We start from the raw sequence: 23,403 nt of genomic DNA on the forward strand, positions 1-23,403 counted from the left end.
CAAGTTGGGCTAGGGGAAGTTTAAATTGGATATTAGGAAAAATTTCTTAGTGGAAAGGGTTGTCAGGCATTGGAACAGGCTGCCCAGGGAAGTGGGGCAGTCAACATCCCTCAAAGTATTTAAAAAAACATGTAGACATGGCACTTGAGGACATGGTTTAGTGGTGGACTTGTCAGTACTGGGTTAAGGTTAGGACTTGATTTTAAAGCTCTTTTCCAACTTCAATGGCTTTACAAATCTGTAAGTACCTGGATGGCTTAAAAATTAAATAAGTCACTTGGCAAGATGCTGCTTGACTCCTAGCCCATCATGCATTCAAGAGTAATGAATGCTAGTGCGTTTTCAGCAATGCCTTTTACTGAGCTCCTTCAGGATACAAAAGAGAAAAAAAGGAAGAGGTTGCTAGCAATTACATAGATGCCCTCTGCCTTTTAATTGAAAACAGGTGAGTGGTTAAAAGAAACACAGGCTGTCTTAGGGGACTTTTCCAAGTTGCTAAAATTGAAGGGGAAGAAGAAGAAGTAGGGAGAGAGAACTTTTTTATTTTCTAGGGGTATTAATCTCCTAAGAAGAAGTGTCTTAGCCATTTGGCAAAACTTATCTTTCTTTGTCATGACACATCTTTAGGTAGCCAGCTCTATTATTTTCTTCTAGTGCTACCTCCAACCCTCAGCTACACAGAGAATAGGGGAAAAGAATATTTCCTTGCATGGGTCTGTTATTTCCTGTTACCACACAGAATACATAGATCCATCTTTGTGGCAGACAGATGTGGAGCTCTTGCCTCCTTTCAAATGTCAATACAAATCAAAACGGTTCCCTTTCAGGATTTGTTAAAGGCAGCAAAAGAGGTCAATGTTTGGTCAATAACTTATTCTCTTCTTAAATCTACATTTTATATAATTTTAGTTAGATAAGGTCAGCTCAAAACCCAGGATCAACTATTAAACCTAATGGGGCTTGGTAAGCTGACAGCACCCAGGGCTAACATCCCATAGAACTGAGGCTAAACAGCTCTTAGAAAATAATCACAAATCACTAACTTCACCACAGCCCATACGTTCTCTCTTAGCTGACACATCTTAAACTTCTTTTAGAACATAACGGCATTCATCTGGAAAAAAAATCTTTCTCCAGACAAAATAGTTTCTGGCTAAAATATTGTTCAGACCATTATTCCTCCTTACCCTGGTATTGGCTAACACTAGCTCATCCTGCCCTCTACATTCAGGCCATTTTCCCACACTGCTCCTTTGACAATATCCCTGCTGCCTCAGCACCTCTTCATTCTACCAAGCTGCATCCAACTCATCAGTCCCAAATTTTAACAGTACATCAAGACAACAAACACCCTCCAAATCAGCTCACTTTATCAGCCTAATACCACTATCAGCAGTATCATTAGATTTTGAAACAGAACTTCTTCCAGTATTCTTCCATACAATCTCAATATTCATATATCATCCACATCTCAGTAATACAGCCTTTCATCCAGATTCAGATCACTTATACTCTCCTTTCCATGCTGAAAACTCCACCTCAGTTGATTAATCTGTCTTCATGCTCCCCCAACAATTGTTGTTCAACTTGTATTGAAAGCTTTCTGTGGTGGGAACTTGTTTCCTTTTGAGGAAGGAGGGTGGATGTTCTATAGAGCTCTGACTGCACAGCAACAAGCACATAATGAATGGTGCTGGCTGACACAATAACATAGATCCAAAGATTACATTTCTGAAACAAACTATTATTTAAAACAAAGGTACTTAAGGGCTCTTGTACTCCTAACTTAATGGTAAAGCTGAATCTAATGGAAAATATTCACTTTTCCAGAATCTAAAAAGACTACCGAGGTCTGCCATGTTATGAGAGTGAAAAGCTCTGTGAGAAAAGTAGTAAGCAGAGCATCCAAAATGTCAAAATGACCCCACATCTGTCCTAAAAAACTAGGATGTAATACACTTTGTACTTTTTATATATGGTGGAACACAAACTCAAGTCATTTCCATGTATACAAAGCAAGATAATTTGTTGCCCTGCAGAAGCTGGCCCATACATGTGAGCCAGTTCCATGCCCACACAGATCTCTCCAGGGTGCACATGCAGTTTCAAAAAAGAGCTCGCAGGGCAACAAGAATGCTCTGCCCCACGCCCTGCCTCCACCTTACTCCCATGCATGCCTGTCTCCCAGATGGCAAGCAGCCAAAAGACAGCTTGTCTGAGCATGCTTGATGGTACACAGAAGTCACCAAGAGCCATCCTAAGTTGGATGGCATCTGGGGCAAGCCTTGTCTTTTCCTTGAGGGTACTCTGTGAATCCTGTCTGGAAAAAAGCCTGAAGACACTCTTCAAAGCACAGCCTTGATATATCCAAAGTTTTGCATGGGCAGATGGAAAGTCTTTGTCTTTCCATCTGTAGGCTCAAGGCTTAGCAGATAAATCTATGATCAATCGCTACCTCTGTGCACTCACTGCCTACTGTGTCAAACCTTTCATAACTATGTGTTTCAGTGGGAATACTGCTGGCTGCTTAAAACTTTAAGTAGATCAATTAAGGCTACATTAAAGCGTATTTGGCAAGTACTTGAGTTACATGCAATAACAATTGTTCTATTCTAAAAAGTGATCAAGTAAAAATAGCATCTTCTTACTCATGTGCCCTGTTCTGTGTGCATCATAGTCATATGCTAGCTTTTGCTATTCAGAGACAAAAAGCAGGCACAGGAGATACCCACCCAAGCTCTAACAATCCTTACAAAACTTTGATGTGTTAAATACAGGCAACCTTGCAAGCTCAATTTTATGTACTTATTCCACAGACTTAGCTGCACAATGCTAAGAGGTAAGTCCATACAATCCACCTACTACTCCCACCATAAAATGTCACATTGTTGAAAAGGACAGACAAAAGTTCATCTGTATAGCTTGAACGTTAACAAATTCAGGTTGGACATAGCAGGGACCTTATAAAAAGGGTCCAAATATATTTTCAGTCATTCCAGTAGTCACAGAGATTTATCAAGTATTTCTAGGGAAAAAGACCTTTGGACAGCAGCTCTCACTGGACTTGTTCCTTCCATCGCTGCCCATTTCTTTGTCAAAAGCAAATCCAACCTCCAGTCACATTAAATTTTGCACTCCGCATTTTCAATGAGAGTTCTATACACTTCCAGAGGCTACATTTCAATCCAGAGCAGTCAGACAGAATCCCTGAGACGTTTTGCTTGCCTTTATTCGCAACCTGTTTTACCTGGGTTGCTCAGAGAGGAAACATTCACACTGAAAACACTGAAGTCTTGTTCAGATAGAGATGCCTCCTTACACTGACCAAATGAGCAAAACAGATCTGCACTGCAAAGCTCTTCTTGTATTTCAAGAAGCTTATACTTTATTAGCAGCTCTGTATATCCCTAGCAAACATGTTATTATGTCAAAAATATCTGACCTGAGCAGTTAGTGCCATTTCTACAATAGTAAAAAACATGATTAAAAATAGCAAATAAAGATGGCTTTAATTTGAACTATAAAATTTAGGACTATTTTGACTACTTTGTCTAGCAAAAATTTCTTCCACAGTAATGAGTTTCTGTAACTGCTATGGATGGTCCATCTGCCTCATCAATCAGCTTCTAGTTTTGAGAAACTGTCTGGCTTTTGCCTACCAGATGTACTTCTCCATACAGTCCTCTCTCCACCTAACGTAAATTTGCACAGTTCCCCCAACACATCACTTGGAACCGCCTGAAAATGCAGTCAAAGTTTCAAATGAATACAATCTGCTGCTTACATTGCAACCTAGTAAATACTGCTGGCTGTTGGTCAGTATCAAAAAGCAGCATCAAGCAATTCCAAAACATGCTGTGCCAAAAAGCTGTGGAGCCCACTGTAAACTGCTGCTACTGATGAGCTGTACCTGGAGCTTTGCATACAAAGCTCAGACAGACACAGGCAGCAAGGCTTGGCAGACAGACACACACCTGTACCTGCAGGTCCCTCCAGTGAGCTGCTTGTCTTTCTAGCCTCTTATTATAATGACTACTAATCATTAATCAATTAAACAAAAACCTGGCTTATTACAAGATATGAATTTTACAATCAAGTCTTTGTTAAAGCAGTGAGATGTGCCCAACATCTGGGCAGGATAAGTGACAGATCAGCAGCAAGGAAATGGACATTGAGCCAGGTCAAGAGGGCAGGAAGGGCAGAGCAAAGGGGATACAGGTGCAGAAAGTGGATAGAGGCAGAAGGGGATAAAGTGTTCAGAGGAGGAGCATCCATTTTAATTTATAACTGACTTGTCAGGCTTTTGCCTTTTTTACCTCTTTAGAATTATTATTAGCAATAAAATTTAAGGTAATGGCATTCCTGAGACAACTATCCCTGAACATCTCTAGCTAGACAATGGGGTACTCATGCCATGGTATCAAGCCAATTACTACTATAAGCCATTTGCTCTCTCCAGAAACAATTTAAAAATACCCAAAACTAAAGCCAAAGAAGAATACAGGAAAAGTATGTTTTCTGAGACAAGCTACTACACTTCACATGTATCTCTCTAACAATCTTTAGCTGTAAGATGGTATAAAGTCTTGTACAGCAACAGAAATATATCAAGAAATCCAAATGAGTAACTTAGCACTTTCATATCTGGAATCAAACTAAACTTGTAATTTGGTTGAAGGCCAAAAAAATCTTGAGTGTAGAGAGAAGAGACCCCTTAGTTCTTTTCAGAACAGAAACACTAAGCCCAGAGTAAGAAATTATCTTCTTCTATGGGTTGAGTTTGCCTTCTGAGACCCTCATCCCACCAGGATATGTGTGTAATTAAGTTTCTTCAGCTAAAAAACTTCCTTATTCCATTCTTTACAGTTTTCCTACTGGAAACTATTTATTTTATATATGGCAATATCCACTTATCATCTCTTATGTTACAGACTTTAGCAAATGCTGCAAACAGTTTCTTTTACACCTGCTCTTCAGGAGACAGACTATATGTCATCACTATGCTAGACAGACCTTGGTGTCTCAGTAATGCAAGTTCAGCCTTTATAACAGCAACAAGATTTCATTATAAAAAGCAGACACTGTGATTGGAGAGCAAAATTATTTCTGAAGCATATTCTCATTCTGTTTTAATAAAAGTACACTTAATACAAGCAGCTCTTGAATTCATGCTAGCAACAGAGACTCATTGAAAAATAAACCTATTCAGTGAATAAATAAGGCTAGGTTACCACAAATCCTGTACAGGTACAGATGAACAGGAGAATATTGACACATAAGGGGACTAAGAGAACTATGCAATTAACTTAGAGCAAAATGGATCTTAGTGGACAAAGTAATAAAGGTCAGTAAGTAACATGCATCACCTGCACACGAGAAAACAATTTAAGCAATGAATTGAAATACAAAATAGTTGGTCATTTGTTTTGCAAGCTAGTAAGTCAATAAGAAGGCTTGTGCAAACATCTACAGACATTGTCTTGAATAGTGAGGAACTCCAGATTTCAAGATTGTGAGTCGCACAAAGTTGCACGCAAAGAGGGTGCTACAACAGATAAGAATTGTAAGACTGAAAAACAAAGAAAATCTATTGGTAGATAGAAAGGCAGAAACCTAAAATAATTTTCTCTCATAAGGAAAAGTATTCACCATATATTACAACTGTCAGTCACCAACCAACTTAGGCAAACTTCAAACTAGGTACCACTGTTGCCCTAAGGATTTTGCAGAGAAAACTGAGAGATAAAAAAGAGTAATAACACACCGGGGTATGCAATGAGTCTTCATTAGTTCCACTGATCTTGGAAGAAACTTGTCTTGCAGTCACTGATTAGGAAGTTGGATAGTCATGCTTCACCACAAGCTACACTTCTGAGACTGCCTCTTCTCAAGTCCTAACAGTACTACTATTCAATTCTATAATCAGCCAATATTAGATCAAAACCATTTTTAAATGCTAATGTGCCTATCCAGCACACAAAGAACAGCTCAGATACAAACAAGTTAAGTCTTTATTATGGCATCAGAGATGCACCGTCCCACACATGCATCACAGATCTCTGCCTTTGCCCTACTTGTGAAAGCTGGTGTCTGCTGAACATGTGGCACAGAAACGGCTGCAATTCACCTGTGGATCTGGGCTTTATTTCTTGTCCCATGAATGAGGCGCAGTCATCAAAATGCAAAGAAAAATATCTTTATTCATCCTCACTAGCATAACTAGTTTGAAATCTGGCAGTTGACTTCTGTTCTCAGTCCTGGCTTTCTCTCAGCTGCCTAAAAGTTACCTCCTTTATCACTGTTCAAGAGTATCCCTTCCCTTGTATACTTAACTGAAGAGTCTGGAAATGCCTTCTTTCCTTCCCCCAGTAAAATTCTTCACCTCCTACTGCTTGCTCATACCATTGTATCCTACTCACTCTAGTACCCCAGATGATTTGCGTAGTAACAAACCGTAGCCGAGAGCATGCAGAGGACAGTCTGAGAAAAAGCTTCTATTGATGCACATTACAATTCTCTTTATGTTTATGAAACAGCATTATTAAAAGTCTCTTTCTTGCTTTTACTGGGTTATTTGCAGATTAGCAAATAAACTCAAGAAAAATCCCCCCTGGGAGAAGAAAATATTTTTTTTAAAAAAGAGCCACAAAGACAGGGCAGAGGCAAGCAAACGAGTGGGGGAATGGATGGAAGTAATAATCTGAATGTTCAGCTGAAGAACAGGAGCTAGCACATTATATAGAGATGGATAGGGCTGCACTAAAGACCAGCTAAAATCCACACCATCTTACTCACACTCTTATTTTTGTCAATCACATACTCTGTGCAAGCATATTAGATCCTGTAATTGAATGCAGGGTTCACTTCAGCCCAAGTTCAGACCCCTTCACACCTCCTTGCTTCATCCAGGAGCACAAACTAGGGTGAATTCTTACTGGTTCAAGCAATAAAGCTTCTCTTTAATGCCAAGTTTACCTTATGCTGCACACAGAACATGCAACTATTCACAGCAACTGTCTCACTCTTTCTGTAGTCCTTTTGCAAGAGGACACTTGTGGAGAGAGAAGGAGGATCCTACGCAAAGGTGAGGGAACACAAAACCTACTCAAGGCAGAAGCCGCTAAGGCTGACATCTGTAGATCTAATCTGCTTCCGGTTTTCCTGAACGTCTCTCTCAGACCATACTTTACCTCATTTAGAGAGATTAGTACAGGTGTTTCCAACCCTACCTGCTGTGGACAATCAATATTTTCCAGGATGGCATTTCTACAGTTGCAGCCTAATGCCAGGACCCTCCTTCTCCAAATCCCATTGACCAGACATGGCACACAGTTCCTCTTACAGAGCAGTATCACTTCTTATAAACTAAGAAAAAGAAAGCTACATATCTTATGCATCATGACCCTGCCTGTTAATATTTTTATAGCTCAGTGCCTAATTCCCTATTTCCTCTCTGTTTCTGGGTTGTCCTGACCCTCAGCTACTCAATGCAAATCAAATTTTTGTGGTGAGTGGAATTGTTCTGGACACACAGCAGATGTGCTAGACTTTGTCATCAAAGTCATCAAGCTGGGTGTTAATAGTTTGATCAGACTACAAGTCTAGCCCTTTATGCCACTGCTTAAGGAACAGCCTGAGAGCAGGGCGTACATGAATTGATCCAGCCTTGGCACATTAGGAATGACCCCCAAGGTTAAGTGCACTTGGGGAACTCTTGTGTTATATGAAAAACTATTTCCTTTTTTTAATTTAAAGCACAAAACCCAATGGCTTCATTGTTTTGCTTTGTGACCTAGTTGCTTTTTCCACCTTCTCTACACCATTTATCAAGGCCTAAGGATTCTCTCCATGGCCATCTCTTTTCCAAGCTAAAGAATCATAATCTTTGTAACCTGCCCATCTCTTTTCCAAGCTAAAGAATGATAGTATCTGTAACCTGCCTTCAGTAAACGCACCATGTGTCTGACCAGCTCACTATTCTTTTCTGCATTTTTTCCAGTCCTCTCCTTCTTTTAGGGTGTGGCAAGTAAGAGCTGCAGGGAGCATTCACAATACAAGAGCAATATGCAATGATAACTGAAAAAAAGACCTCCCTTGCCTTGTTCAGAGCTCTCGTCATAGTTCTTGAGATCTTATTTGCTATTTTGACCAGCACCAACCAGACAGCACAAACCTCAAAATTACTCCATTTTTTAGCCCTTTTGCCTTTGGCACCTTCCAGAACTACTCCCTACATTCTCTGCATGTTTTGAGCAGATAATTGAGGGCTGAGCTGTTCAATTGTCAATCTGCAAGAGTAAATACCTGTATCCATTCAAAGGCAACAGCTTTCATGAGAAGTAACCCACAAGAGGATTACTCAGTTTTAAACTCTGAGTATCTCTTGCTTTAGGAGCATTGCAAGCATAATGCAAGGAGCATTGCATTAGGGATCACACAGTCTGGACAAAAGGAGAGACAGTCAAAGAGACAAAAGAGGGCACAAGAGGGTAAAACTGTCTCAGTCAGGACAACAGAGAAATTGCTCCAAAACCAGGCACAGTACCCCAACAGACCCACAGACTCAATACTGAGTGAACTGAAAAGCAGCCTTTTAACAGCTCTACTACCTCTGCAAACTAACTGTATTACTTTCAGAGACCAATGGGCAAAACAAAAACTTACAGTGCTCCACAGACACCTAGTTCTGCACTTACCAGCAAGCCTGCACACAAGATGTTTTGGACAGAAACCTCTCCATGTTTATCAGCTCAACAACCAGCACCAGCCTGCAACTCCAACATCATCCAGCTACAGTGCCTTGCTCTGAGCCTATCCCTACTGTTCTCCTGCCATAGCCCTTGCAACATAGCAACACTGGGAAGCACTAGAGACTGGCTCTAAGCAGCTTGCCCTGACCTCACACACTCAGCTGTAAACAAGAGGAACAAAGGTACACAACCTCCTTGGATGTTGTCTGCCATGCTTGGACATAACAGAAGAACAAAAAAACCCTCCAAAACCCCTCGAGAACAGTTCTACTCGACAGTTTCCACTTAAGCAGTAAACATGAGCTCTTGCAATGTTACTACAGGTTTTGTCAATACTTTCCAGTAGTACATTAGGAAATTCATCCAAAGTCTAACTCTTGTCATTTGCTCACTTGCATTTCCTTCTTGGTGGAGAAAGCACACAAACTTTCAAAGCATCACTCCTTCAATTTGTCCACATATTACCACCACCTGACAAGTTTTAACCTTATGATGGTATTCAATTGTACTGAACCAGTAAATTTATATTAATCAGCGTCCTCCTTGAGCTTCTAAGTCTTCCAAGTATTTTAAAGGGTAAGGTCAAACACTTGAGGAACTGTATCTAAACTGGCTGACATGAAAGTACTTCTGAGTTTCCAGAAATACTCTTATCCTACAACCAAATTTCATCCAAAGGAAATAGAGTGTCATATCAAGTCTATACTTGGCACCTTGATACCTTGATTGCTGACTAATATGGGTTTATTTGTAAAAGCAGGGAGGGCAAAATGATCACATAATTTCCATAATACCCACCCTCCACTCAAGCTGAATACACCCAAAGACACTCGGTTGCAGGGCAATTCTTTGTTGCCACACCTTCATTTGGGTTCTCCAATTCCCACAATGGAGTGCACCTTCTGAACTTCAGCTCACAGTCTTCCTTTCAAATGTAGCAATATAGATTGGAAAGCTCTAGGCAGCGGTTCAAAGCAGAGAAGCACATACAACCACCGAGCTGTATGCACAATGTGGGGGTGGGTGGGAAGTTGAGCTGTTGTGGAGCAAGAAATAAGGGGGTAGATGTTACAGCTCAACAAGAAGGATGCCACATGAATGTGGACAGGAGATCTATCTTCCAGTCTGGAATCCTGTAATTGCTGATGCATTTTTGCAATAAATGGTCAGAAAGTAACACACAGAACACAAGACCAAAGGCTGATGTTCAAATCTTTTGCCTCACTGTCTGATACACCTCCAGCATTGGTCTTATCCATCTCCTCTGCAATGTGACTGTTTCAAGTGGAGAGTTGAAATGAGATGTCACTCTAAGTCCTGCTTCCAACTGGCAGCTATTTCCAAGCCACATGTCCGAACCCTTCAAGTTAAGAAGTGGTTAGAAATTACTGAAGAAACCAAAAACATGATGGAAGCATGTGCTATTTTTGAATCACAGGGCTTGTTACTTCTTTGCTCCATAGGCAATTAAGTGTGATGAAACACCATCTACTGGATCACATTCCCTGGAAACTTAGATATGGAGACATACCCAGTCTGAGCTCAAAGTGAGTGTAGAAATAAGACGAAGCTGAGTAACTGAATACCTGACAGAAGAGTTGTACTTTTGGGCACACCCTGGAACAGCATGATAGGTACCTACACTGAAAGCTGCTTCAAAGCTGTCCTCTGGGTGATCCTGAACTTGCTTTGACATTCTTGGCAGAGATAGCATAGCACATCTATGAGCTCACCATATTTCAAGTCTCTGAAGAAACACATGGCATCATTCAATATCCATGGAGTTGCTAGGCACTGCAGGCGTTCAACCAAGGTACATCACATAGCTGAAATGCACAGGATCACTCTGATAGAAGTTAGTTACAAGCTGCAAATAACTTCAATCCTGCAGCAGTTAACCTGGATGCCACTCCACAGATTGCCCTAACCTCCTCTGAGTCTTAGTCTCCTTAAGGATTACCAAGGGGTAAGGCCAGTCATTGTCATTTTATGACAGCAAGGCTCCACTTCTTAGTAAAACATACTATCCTGTAGGAAGATCCAGGGTCTCAGTAGCATAAGCCTACTACAGAAGAGCCACAGCAGACTGGAAGTTTACATAAACTTCCAGGAGGAGACCTGCAGCAAATCTATGTGGCACTTTCCAAAGCCTATACACAGCAAGAAAGGTGTTAGACCAAATTTCATTAAACACGTGCCATGAAAGAACTCCATGATATAATTAGTGCTTTCCTTTGCAAAGGAATCTCAAAAACACCACAAATCAGAGCTGCAGGGGATCCAAAGAACTGTGTGGGACCACCTGCATACAGACATAATCTGATGGGTACTGTCAGTCTCTCACTTTCCTGTGCAATAAACACAGTGGGAGGGAATAATAAAAAACAATAAATGGGAGTGGGAGGGAAAGAAATCACCATTTCTCTCTTTTCCCCTTTACCTCTGCTGCACAAGAGCAAACGGAAAAAAAAAAATGAGAACACTGTTGCAGAGATCAAAAGCCTTTTTCTACTGGCTCTGACCTAGTTCTTTCATTCTTACTAGAAGGAGAAAAAATACTTAAAGGAACATTGTCAAAACTGTTGAGTCTAAAAATAGACTTACCTTGGCACTGCTGCCATCTCAACGGGCTCATATTAAGGAGTGCAAACTCACTTTACTCATACACACACACACCAATCCTTTCATCAATCTGGAAGCACTGGCACTATACAGCCCAAAGGACCTCCCAGTCCACATAAACTCTTTTGGGACACTAAAGTATGTATTATGTATAACTGGCAAAGAACTGCAGTATTCTCCAAACTCCTACTTCACATATGCAAGTCTACCACTGTCAGCTATCTCAGTAAAAAAGTTGGGATACTTTCCTTAAATAAACCGATGGACATTTATTGACACTGCTAAACCCCAGCACACCATGCTAAGACAGCTTTAAAATAATCAGATTTGAGGAAGACTTCAGCAAATTTTTCAGATAAAATAATTTTTTCAAAGATTTTCCAAAAAGTATAAGCTACAAAATATTTTCACCTTAGCCACACAGAGCATTTCTATAAGGAAAAACAAAAACAAAGACTGTGGGTTCATGGTTGAAGCTGACAAACGGGCAGTTTCCATAGAACAACAGCCCTGGTGGAGCTGGTGGGGCAGCGGATGTTGGCTCCGGTCAGGAACTGCCGTGCTGCAGAATCCCTGCCTCCCTGGTGCCCCAGGGACCTTCCCGCTCCCCACCAGCTGCATCCCAGAGCCAGACACTTGCGAAGTGTCACACAAGACGCAAGAAGTGCCAACACAAGAAGCCAATTGGCCCAACCATTCAAAGGCCTTGCATCACTCTATAAAAGAAAGCCCAGGAAGCCCATCCTAACCAAGCTCCCAGCTGACTACTGCAGAGACTGGAAGGCCAGACAACCTCAGTTTAAACCTTATTTCCAAGCTTCCAAAATTGTTGTACAGCAGGTTATGCTCTCAAGATCGCAAGCTGCAAACCAGGAAAGCATGTTTCCAAAGAAAATAAACAAATAAAAAAACAGAAAACAAAAAAATCCCGTCTGCTCTTCCTGAGTCCAGGATATTTTCCTACAAAATTATCTATTTAGAAGATTCAATGGCAACTCTGCTTTACACTAAAGCAGGGTCTGTACACTGTGATGATCAGAGTCATGAGGAACAAGTAACTTCTCAGCTTTCCAAACAGAAGCCGTAATGCCTCATATTCCTTGCCAAGTCACAGTTCAGTAACAGAACACAGCTCACACCCAGGGCTCCAATATGGCAGAAGATGCATTAAGAGAAAAGCAAGCTTTTAAGCATAATCACACAAAGAAACACGGTTCCAACATAAAATGGTGGATAATAAAGGGCCCGAAATGTGAATGCACTAAAAACACACAAAGCTGTCATGGCCACATGGCTACTTGTGCTTAAATAGTCATAGTGCTGTGTTAGTGTGAGGGCAACAGAATCGTGCCAAGGCAAGAAAGTTGAGGGAGAAAAAAACAAAATGGGAAGAATGCAGAACATACAGACAAGAATGCCTGTACCACAGCAGGATGCATCCTGGGGGAAGGAAATGGGAAGAAGGAGTTAAAGAAAAAAATTCCATCTCAGGAGAAGGGAAAGGCACTGTTTCCCAAGCTTTAGCAGAGCTTTCCTTCATTAATATTTACAAAGCTTTTAGAGATTCTCAGATGGAGGGCACTGCAGATATGACAGGAATTATTACAGACCTGAAAAGATCTAGCAAACAGACTGAGAAGGACTTCAAGTAAATAAAGTGGGATGACATTAGTGAGCACACTGAAGCAGGGGTTGCTGCTGGCATATGAACCATCTGGTGCATGGCAGTCCATTTCATTTACTTACTTACCCACTACCGGGCACGCATGCCCAGTTCACGTCATTATGCTTTTGCCACCAAAGTAATGCTTTTATTCAGGACCACTACCTTCCTTCTTTATATCATTCCAGTCTTCAAAACTGCCATTCGGTAAAGCAGCCTGTGCCTAAGGAATACCTGCCTTAGGGAGAGGCTTACACATAGGATGAACAACTTGGGATGTTGACAGACACCTTTTGAGACATAGTGGTCTTGTTTACCTTTATTTGAATTTCGATAGGAAATTGGTTTTCAGGGATGTTAAGCTCCCCACTGCCTCCAGGACATTTAAGTTTTTTCTGGACTATCATCTGTGCTATTCACTTGGGTACTCAGCAAAAGACAGCTTCAGCATGATTTTCAGCAATAAAGCAAGTGTCTCTGATAGAACTGTAGATTTCAGCATAACTGAGAAACAAAACTCATGGTAGTCACAAGTAGAACACACAAAAATACTGACATATGCTAAATTAAGCACAGGAGACACTAAATTAAGCACAGGAGAAGGGGTCAGATGGCTGGTTTACACAGTATTCTTAAATTTTCTCAAGGGCACCAAATAAAGCAAGATGAGGCACAAACCCAGGACTGTCACTGCCTCAGTCTAAATCACTAGAAAACCAAGTGAATCTTGGAAGCAGACAGCAGGAAAGCAGATTTGCCTTTTCTCATACACCTGTCTCCTCTAACTTCCCTTTAGACCCAATGGAAAGATAACACACTGCCAATGTTAGAAGACTAAAGGGAGCCCAGCATTTACTGGAAGACCTAGCAAAGCATCCATCTGTCCAGGTCTTGGTAGCTATCGCCTCAGTTACCGGGGTACTTCCCCAGGAGCTGAGCATCCCCAGGAGCTGACCCTTATGAACACCTTACAGCTCCCGGCTGCCCAGGAGCTGAGCATCTCGGCCTTTTGGCTTCTCCATCCCTCTCAGGGAAGGAGGGGCCGAGCACAGCTCTGCGCCCATGCGGGGCACGCTGGAGCTTCGTGGGCATCGCGGTCTCGGGGCTCTTCGAGGACCTGGACAGCAGCGAGGGACGGCGGCGTCTCGGCGCCCGCGGGAGACCGACCGGCGGCGGGGCGGGGGAGGCGCCCGGAGCTGAGCGCGGGGCCGGGGCCGCTCCGGAGGGAGGCGGCGCAGGTCGGCCGCCCTTGCCGGGAGAGGCGGCACCTCCGGGCCCGCCGGGAAGTTGCCGATCGAAGCCTCCGGGCAGCCCCTGCCGCCTACCCCGCCGCGGGCGGGGGCGGCAGCCGCGGCCCGGCTCCACGGCACCTGGCCCGGGGCAGCCGCGGGTCTGCGGGCGAACGGGCCGAGGTGCCCGGGGGCCGGGGATGCCCCGCGGCGAGGCCGAGGCAGCGGGCGGCAGAGTGGCTCCGCCGGCGTACACTGCCGTCCCGCCGGACCGGGCCGGGCCGGGCCGGGGCTGCCCCGCCACGGCGCAGGTGAGTGCCCGGGGGAGGAGACAGGGGAGGGACCCCGGGGGCGGCGGGCAGGGGACGCGAAGCCCTTACCTTCCACCGCCATCCTCCCGGCCTCGCATAGTGCGCCGGCCGCCGACCCGGCCCCGGCGGCGCTGCCCCGGCCGCCCCCCCGCCCGCGCGGGCTCCGCTCATCTGCAGCCGCGGCGATCAACCTGCAGCGCTCGCTGACAGCGGGCGGGGCCGCGCCGCGGATCCCTGGGAAACGTAGTCCCGGGAAACGGGCGCCCGGCCAGACACCGGCGTTCCCTGCCGCCGCCGGGGCCCCGGGGCGCCTCCGAGTGTCCCCGCCGGGCAGGGAGAGCTGCAGGGGGCCGGCCGTGGGCTGTGAGAGGCGGCAGGGCTGGGGACCCCCACGAGGCTTGTGTGGGAGAGGGACTGCGCGGGCACCCTGCCTCGGGAAGCTTCATTTCGCTCTGGGATGTTTCTCTCCAGGATTTCAGTGATCTCAGACATGCAGGCTGACGGCTCCAGGATAAGTCCGACCTGTCCCCGTCCCACCCCACCGCACTCCCTGGCCGGCCGGAGGAGTTTGTCCCCAGGAAAAGAAAAAGGCACACACAGCACCGGGAACTATCAGTCAGCACCTCACCCTCCAGTCAGGCCCTCAGTTTTTGTCCATTTTACCCGCTCTGACAGGTCCTACAACAAATTCCAAAAACGAAGGAGATCAGGGACACAGTAGTGGAGCCATTGCTTCAGGTCTCCAGAAATCTCACACCAAACAGCCTGCCACTCTCGAGATCTGTCCTGGAAAACAGCTGTGGGCTTGTGCACTCTTCAGTTTTATTTTGAGATATCAGAAAGGTTTTGAAGGGTTGGTTTTTTTTTTTTTTTTTTTCCATTCAGAAGTAGACATTTTTTTCATTTTAATGTATCAGCAAATATTAACTACCCACAAACAGTCTATGAGTTACTCTACTCACCAAAGTTATGTCATTATTAAAATCAAGAGAACAGCAAAGGGACTGAGTATACAAGGGCAAACACAGATAGGGCACAAAAACAGTGCCACATGTTCTTTTTGTTTGTTAGCAGTGGCTATTGTGGCTAATAAGTGTTATTTGTGACAGGTTATTTCTGCAAAACAAAGCTCAAATTAGAGTGCAAGATTATACCTAATGCAAGTGAATACAGTCTTCACAAACCCCAGGAATTTTGACATCCTTAAAATATCTAAATGAATTTAAAATTAGGTCTTCATTATTTATTTTATGAAGGAAACTCAGAGCCTATAAGAAATGTCTTGAAGGCCAACTTTTTCCATAAGCCTTTTAATAACCAGCTTTGCCCTGAAGACCTGACTCGTTGTTTGCTCTCATAAGCACTGAACTATTAGTCTTTGTGCTGTGCATGAGTCCAGATACAAGTGTCCTGGAGCAGCAGCCTTGTCATTCATGTGTTTGCAAAGTGGTAGGCATACTCACAGTGCATTATAAGTGAAAAAATTGAGAGGATATGCTGGTCCTCCCGAGTGCAATACAGTCACACACCTAATCCTATATGCTGGCAGAATGGACTGATGCTCACATGCTTTCTGTGGAGAACATAGGATATTTGTAGATATCACAGTTTTCAAATATATGTAATACACACATACAGCCTTCAATGCATAATAAGCTTCTGTGATTTTGATAACATTTTGTATTAAGCTTATGTATTCAAATATTAGTCATTTATTTGACTGTGACAATATTTGGAGATATGTTGGAGTAATTACCTGGCTAATGAATATGTGAAGCAGTGCTTTCTTGTTTCGAATGAGCTGGGAGCCGTAGAGGGAACAAATCAAGGCTCAGAGTTAAAAGTGGCATGGACATGGAGCACTGGAGTCCTATCCCCATTAGTATGCTGAATTTCTGACTGGTAACTACATTTCAGCTCTGGACCCTGAGGACGTCCCCGGTGATGGGGGAATCATTTAATCAATTTTACTAAGCCCTTTAAACAGCCCTGTAGTTTTTAATTACAACTTCATGCCTGCTGAAGAACAGCAAAATTATGGCTGTGACTAGATAGCAAATAAGGCATGACAGATGTTAAAAGGTATAGTGTGTGATACCTAATAGTTAGTGAAACATAATATTTAACAGCATCTAAAATCATCAGAAATTTAACAAATTCTGGTCAAAAGTAGACAAATTGAAATTTAGTGTATGTTGTTCATTAGAGAATAGAGCCTGTGAATTGATTCAAGGGGTGTGTGAATTAATTTAATTAATCTACGGTAAAGTACAATCTGTTTTGAGAATAGCTTTCAGAAGCATCAGGTGAGAGTGAGCTAACTTTGTTAAAATGCCCTGCTAAATTATATTGTAGAAAAAAGACCATATTTCTCTGCTCAGAAAGAGCTGTTTCTTGCTTTCTCTGCCTTGCTTTCTTGCTTCTCATTTTACCTTGCCTCACTTCAGAGAGATTTCTTCTAAACTTTCTCTTAAAAGTGTAGCCAACCTCCTTTAAACAGACTTGGTTTGTCACAACCATAGTCAGTTTCTGTGTACTTTGCCCTAGGTCACCAGATGAAAAGGCAATACTGACCAGAGGCTCCTTAGCCATTCTAATTATTTCTGAATAGGACTTCTGCCAGCTAACATCAGATGAAAGTACACTTGATGAATGTCCATCAACAGCATTGCTCTACTGCAAGAGTTCCGAAGTCTAAACAAGATGTTAGACTTGTATACTTCACATCATCTATCATCATTTTTCTCTTTTTATTCCCCTTTCACCTTTCAGAAATTCAACAGTGATTTAGCTTGTGCTCCTAAGTCTTTTCTGTAAAACAGTGAAATTCTCACTCATCTTCATCTGATGATCTTGTTAACGAGGTACTTCTGCCATATCATTGTGACCCAAGATTTTCAAGCACAATTATTTTTGGTGCCCAAACCACATGCACAGGAGAAGTCTTCAGGAACAGTTTAAGAAACATCTGAAAATCGTTGACCTCAAGTCAGGCACCACGTGTCTCTGGCAGTGAAGAGCAGCACAGCCCTGTCTGAATATTTTTGGCTGTGATTTGCTTAGCTGAGTGGGCCTAAACTGTGATGGTGAGATAAAAGCCATTCAAAGTTTGTCATCAAACTCAAGTATGACAGAAACAGGACCACACCATCTGCCTAAAATTTCAGTATCTGGACTCTTATATTGCCTTGCATATTCCTGGGAAAGAATATGTGGAAATGGGTGGGTATTTCAAAGGTAACTGCTGAGATGTTGAGATTGGGAAAAGGTGTGGGAGGAACATGTGTGGGACTATACAGATTTGATACTGATGGGGAAGGAGAAGTGGAGCTTTCCACTGCAGTGTCTCTGCCACAAAGGAGGGCTGGAAGAAGAAGAGGCAAGGGTTGTAGATGGTTCACACACACTTTCAGCACACACCTGAGGCCAGGAGCTGCACTTGTTTGCTAATGAAAAACAAGAAACTTTTGTGGACACTACAATGAAGGAGGTAGGTGGAAATTCAGGTGTGGAAGCAGTGAGTAGAAAATTCCCTTCCAGTTCTCCTCCCTTTGTCAGAGTCAGCCACATCGCTGAAAAAAGAGCCTGAGGAATAGTGGGTGCCAGATCTGGAGTGAGAGGAGGAGGGTGTGGGGTTTCTCTGGATTCGCTTTTTTTTTCTCTAGGAAGTGGCATTTCCTAAGAAACCTGCTGAGACTCATGCAAATACATGAAAGGCACAGGGAGAAAATGCTGGGTGCGTAGCTGTTTGTTTTGTTTTGTTTTTTGTTTTTTTTTAATTGAATTTTTAACTCATGTAAGCATATACTGAGAAAAGGGGAGAAATAGACTTTTGGTATAAGTCCCATGCTCTGGTCCATGGAAGCAAATTCTTATGCTAGTGTGGATCCATGCTTACTACCACAAAATGACTCAAGGTATGGTAGATGTCAAAGTGTAAGGGCTAATGTTCAGAAGGAGTGTTCTGGTGTCTGAGAATGACTTCAGAAGAGCTATTAGGCAAGGAAAATATAGATAAACATGTTTAAAATACATGTAATATGATTTTAAATGTCACTAAGGCCATGAAATTCAGGTTTTTCTAGTGTAATAGTCTAATTATGTTTTGTGTATACTGTTACTGAAATATACTTTGAGTATTTTTTATATTACACACCTACATTTCCCAATTGTCAAAAATATTTTGCATGATAATTCTTAATACTACAGAAAGTGCATTTAGGGATTTGTAGGAGACTCAAAAACAATCACAAGATGTCTGGAAGGTGTGTTTCATCATTACTGTAGCATTATCTGGTGTTTTCTCTGATTCTTTTTTTCAGTTATTTATTTTTAAAAATAAATTAAAATATTCTTTAAGAATCATGTTCCCTGCTCTCAATTTCAAGGAAGAAAAATGGTATGTGAGTGTTAAAATACCCAGAAGATTCATAGAATTTTTTGTGTTTCACTTCATTTGATAGAAGATTAGGGAAGGGAAGTGGGTGGGTTAATATGATCTGTACATGTCTGAGGCAGACAACACTATATAAAAATGTCACTCCTGTTATAAGTGTGAAGTTAATTCCACTTTCCAATAATACCTATGTCGTCTGCAAAAAGAATGGTACTAACTTTTGCCATCATCAAATGCTTTCATGGGTTATTCCATTCATTGCTTTATGGTAAACTATAGATAATTTTTATATGAATGTGGAAACATGCCACATGTGACAACTCTCCCAGCAATACAATCCAAAAGCAGCAGCAGCAGCTGCAACTGCCTCACATGGCAGCTTTTTGAGTCAGGCTTTTCCACTTGTGTACGGGGCAAGGCTGGGACAAACTGGGCATAGACTGAAAAAAGAGAGGTTCAGGCTGTGTATAAGGAAACCCTTTTTCACTTGGTGGACAGTCATTTATAGGAGCAGGTTGGTGCTCAGAAAAGTTTTGCAGCCGCCGTCCTTGGTGATTCCCAAGCCCCCGCTGGCAGAAAACCATAAACAACCTGCTCAGATCTTGCACCTGATCCTGCTTGGAGCAGGAGGTTGTGCTACAGACCTCTTGTGGTTCCTTTTACCCTGAATCATCCTATGATCTCATGAGTGCCTTTAGCTGCCCTGGACTAAGCACTTCTATCTAAAGTGGTGGATTTTCCTGCTATCATTAACCTTGAAAAGCCTTCCTTTCTTCTGAAATCTGGTGCAAAGCCTGTTAAGTGCTACACCCATGAGTTACCTGCTGTCATTCACTGGTGACTGCCCAAACAGTGTGGTAGCACAAGGAATTGAGTGGTGTGAGGTGGGAACAAGAGAGGGTAGTGTCACTGATGCAGAATTTGGCTGTTTCAGTGATAGCTTCAGACAAGTTAGTTTGTACTGGAGATCTGAGAGCAGTGAGATTTGTGCTCTCCTGAAAAGTGTTTGTGGTGTCCCTTTCCTGCAGAGAAAAGTAACACATTGAGTGCGCTCCTTGCTCATGATTGGAGAGTGTGAATCACTGAACCCTATCACATAAGCGTTCCTCATAAAAAATGGAAGAACCATACTAATAGAGGATATGTTTTTAAACAGAACTAGAGGAGCAGTCTACTATAGCAGGTCCATGTGACCAGCTGGCAAACAGTTGGGTAACTTGTTTAAACAATCCTGACTAATGCTTTTGTTTGCTGAACTGCAACTTGATGTGGCCTGGAACAATTCAGTGGTGTAAGTAACTTGCAAGTACTGAATTATGGAGCCATTGGGGGTGGAAGGCGGCTCTAGGGATCTTCCAGTTTAAACCTGTGCTCAGAGCAGGGACAACTAGAGCAGGTTGCTCAGGGTCATGTTTATTTTGGTTTGAGTATTGCCAAGGGTGGATACTGCACAGCCTTTCTGAGCAACTTGCTCCAGTGTTTGATCTCTCCTCAGTTGCTTTTTTCATTTAAATGGAATTTTCTGTATTTCAGTTTGTGGCCATTGCCTTGTTTCTGAGGCACTGCTGAGAGGAATCTGTCTCCACATTCTTTACTCCCCACCATCAGGTATTTATACACATTGATGAGATGCCTCCAAAGACTTTTCTTCTATGAGCTGAATAGGCCCATCTCTCTTAGCCTCTTCTTGAATAAGAGATACTCCTGAAGATGGAACTACTTAATCATATTCGTGGTCCTCAATGGACACGCTCCAGCATGTCCAGGCTCCTCTGAATGGCAGCAAAACCATCCTGTGTTTCAGCCACTCTTCCCAGTTTGAGATTATCAGCACACTTGGTGAAGGTGCCCACTGTTCCATCATCCCAGTTCATTAATGACAGAAGTATATTGGTCCCAGTATGAACCCCTGAAGTAGATCACTAATGTCTGGCTTCCAAATGGACTTTGTGCTGCTGATCACAATCCTTTGAGCTCACCATATCAGCCACTTTTGATCCATTTCACCAATCACTTACCTAGCCTGTACTTTATCGGTTTTCTAAGACAGTGTCATTGGACACAGAATTGAAAGCCAGTCATTTCTTCATAGGAGGCTGTGAGGTCAGGAATGTCACGTCAGGCTTGATTTCCCTGGTGCAAATCCATTTCTGACCATGGATTCCAGTACAGTGGCATTCCTATCCTAAATACGGGAAATGGTTTTCCAGATTAGTTTCTCCATCACCTTCACAGGGATCAAGGCAAGGCCAGCTGACCTGTAGTTGTCTGGATTTGCTCTGTTCCAGTCATCAGGAATCTTCCCAAATTGCCATGAGCTTTCAAAGATAATTGAGAGTCATCTTGCATTGGTGTTTGCCAGCTCCCTCAGCACTTGACAGGTGCAAACCATCAAGCCCTGTGAGTTTATATATATCCAGTATGTTTGAATGTTCCCTGACTTAATCCTCACCCACCCCAGGGTTTGTGTTCCTTGCATCAATTCTCACTGCTCCTCGGGGCCTGTCATTCCTGAAGGCTGGTCCGAGAAGGAAAGATGAAGTGAAGAAGGCATTGAGTACAATGGCTTTTTTGATGTACTTGGTCACTGCAGCCTCCTATCCATTCAGTAGCAGACCCATATTTTTCCCCAGTCTTCCTCTTAACATAGATGTAGAGCTCTTCTTGTTGTCCTTTATGCAGGTACATCCTCAGATGGGCTTTGGCATTCCTAACACCACCTCTGTATGCTTGGACAGTGGCTCCTGCTGGTTATAGCAATTTTCTTCTCTGCTGTTTTGAGGAACCTGAACCAGGTCTGCAGTGGAGCTACTATACTGTTTTTACTGGTTGAGCATTCAAACCACTCCTGCTACACTCACACATTAGACACTGGCTAGTGTGTGCACTGATATTTGTGCTCAGTGTGCTGAAATTTGGGTAACACACACAGCTTTTCTTGATGACCAGCTGCAACCTTTTACACTTACATAACATAGCTTTTAAATTCATACTTGTAGCTTTTGTTACAGGTGTAAATAACTTCTGAGTAATAAAGCTTTAGGTAGCACCATAGCTCTTCTAGGTCTCCCTGGCAAGAAATACATGAACCTGAGCAGTGTGGGACTTGTGCATCTGTACAGAGCCTGCCTAGAACATGATCTGTGTATGCTCAGTGGGGCTGCCGCATCCCAAGCATAATGCACTTATAACCAGAACATATAATTCATATAATCACAGCACCCCTTTCACACTTGGGCAGCATTATTGTGCAAATAGAAGAGGGACATATCTGGATAATTTCTGATGTACAGAAGCTCCAGTCATGAGGAATCTGAAATACAGAGCTTGGGATATGACCTTTAACAACAGTAATATTTGTCACTTACCTTGATGCCAGTAGGAAGAAGGTATAAGTAATAGCCAATACTGTGTTGATTTCGATGTAATGTGATCCTCTGAATGTCAGAGCTGTCATGGTTGAAGCTGAAACCAGGACAGAGCTAAAAAAAAATTACATCTCCTTTTAAGGTCTTATTATGTGCTGGATTTGGAGGGAAGCATTGGTGTTATTGCAGAAAATAATAACTTGATAATGATCAGAGTTGATAAGGTCTGAGCACAATGACCTTTACCTGCTTATGAATGACTCAGAATGGTGTTGAAAAAATTGAAGTGGTTGGCAGTGATTTCTGAGCATTTATTAAGGCAAATCAGATAATTGCATTTAACATCACAGATGGCTTGTATTTTCTAAAGTGCTTTTACTTGGGTGCAATAAGATGACTCAGAAGCTCAGTAGGATATTATGGCACTGATTTTTCATTGCCTCACACCTCATATAGTGAAATTCCCAGTGCAGAGGAGGTGTAGGTCCAGTACTGCAAGATTTTATGGTTTTACTGTGCAAAGATCAACTGCTAGGAGCAGTGCATAGCCTCTTTTTCTTATGCTACTTTTCCTTATGAGAGCATTACTTTATGTTTTATCTTTGTTTATTACAGGCTTTTACTACCTGTAGAGACAAGGGAATTTATAACAATCTAACAGAACATTCAATTGTCTCTGGCATCCTGGAAAAAACACCTCTTCCACATTCTTAAAAATCTTTCAATTATTTCTGAGCAGGCTATTTTGGTTTGCTTTTTAATAGAAAGGGAATTCCACAATAATTCAGAGCGCTGCTCCATATGGAGAAACATAACGTCTGCTATTTCTTGGCAGAGGAGCAGCAGCATAGGTCTGTTTCCATCTCACTGAACTTTAGCTACAAAAGCATCAAGCACTCAATAAAGCTGCATTTCCTAGAAGACACCAAAGGGAAGAAAAGCAGCATTTTTTTGAATGCTGCCTTTTGAATTTGCTTGCCTTCAGCAGCTCAGGTGACCAATGAACTTAAACATGTAGCTCACAGAGGACTAGGTTCACAGAGAGAAATCTTTCACTTCCTACT

At 42.6% G+C, this 23,403-nt stretch overlaps 1 protein-coding gene across 4 annotated transcripts in view; it reads right to left on the reverse strand.

The window, feature by feature from the left end:
- Positions 1–14,724, reverse strand: part of SAMD12 (sterile alpha motif domain containing 12) — a 193,941-nt gene extending 179,217 nt beyond the window's left edge. For all 4 annotated transcript variants that reach the window (XR_008440291.1, XM_053996459.1, XM_053996374.1 and 1 more), the window contains exon 1: positions 14,645–14,724. Coding sequence is in view for 3 of the 4 variants with exons in the window: in XM_053996459.1 (XP_053852434.1) it covers positions 14,645–14,657 (13 nt within the window). In the remaining variant the exon portion in view is untranslated. The remainder of the gene's footprint in view (positions 1–14,644) is intronic.
- Positions 14,725–23,403: the final 8,679 nt, after the last annotated feature.

Source organism: Vidua macroura, chromosome 1 (genome assembly GCF_024509145.1).
Source record: "Vidua macroura isolate BioBank_ID:100142 chromosome 1, ASM2450914v1, whole genome shotgun sequence".
Lineage (NCBI taxonomy): Eukaryota > Metazoa > Chordata > Aves > Passeriformes > Viduidae > Vidua > Vidua macroura.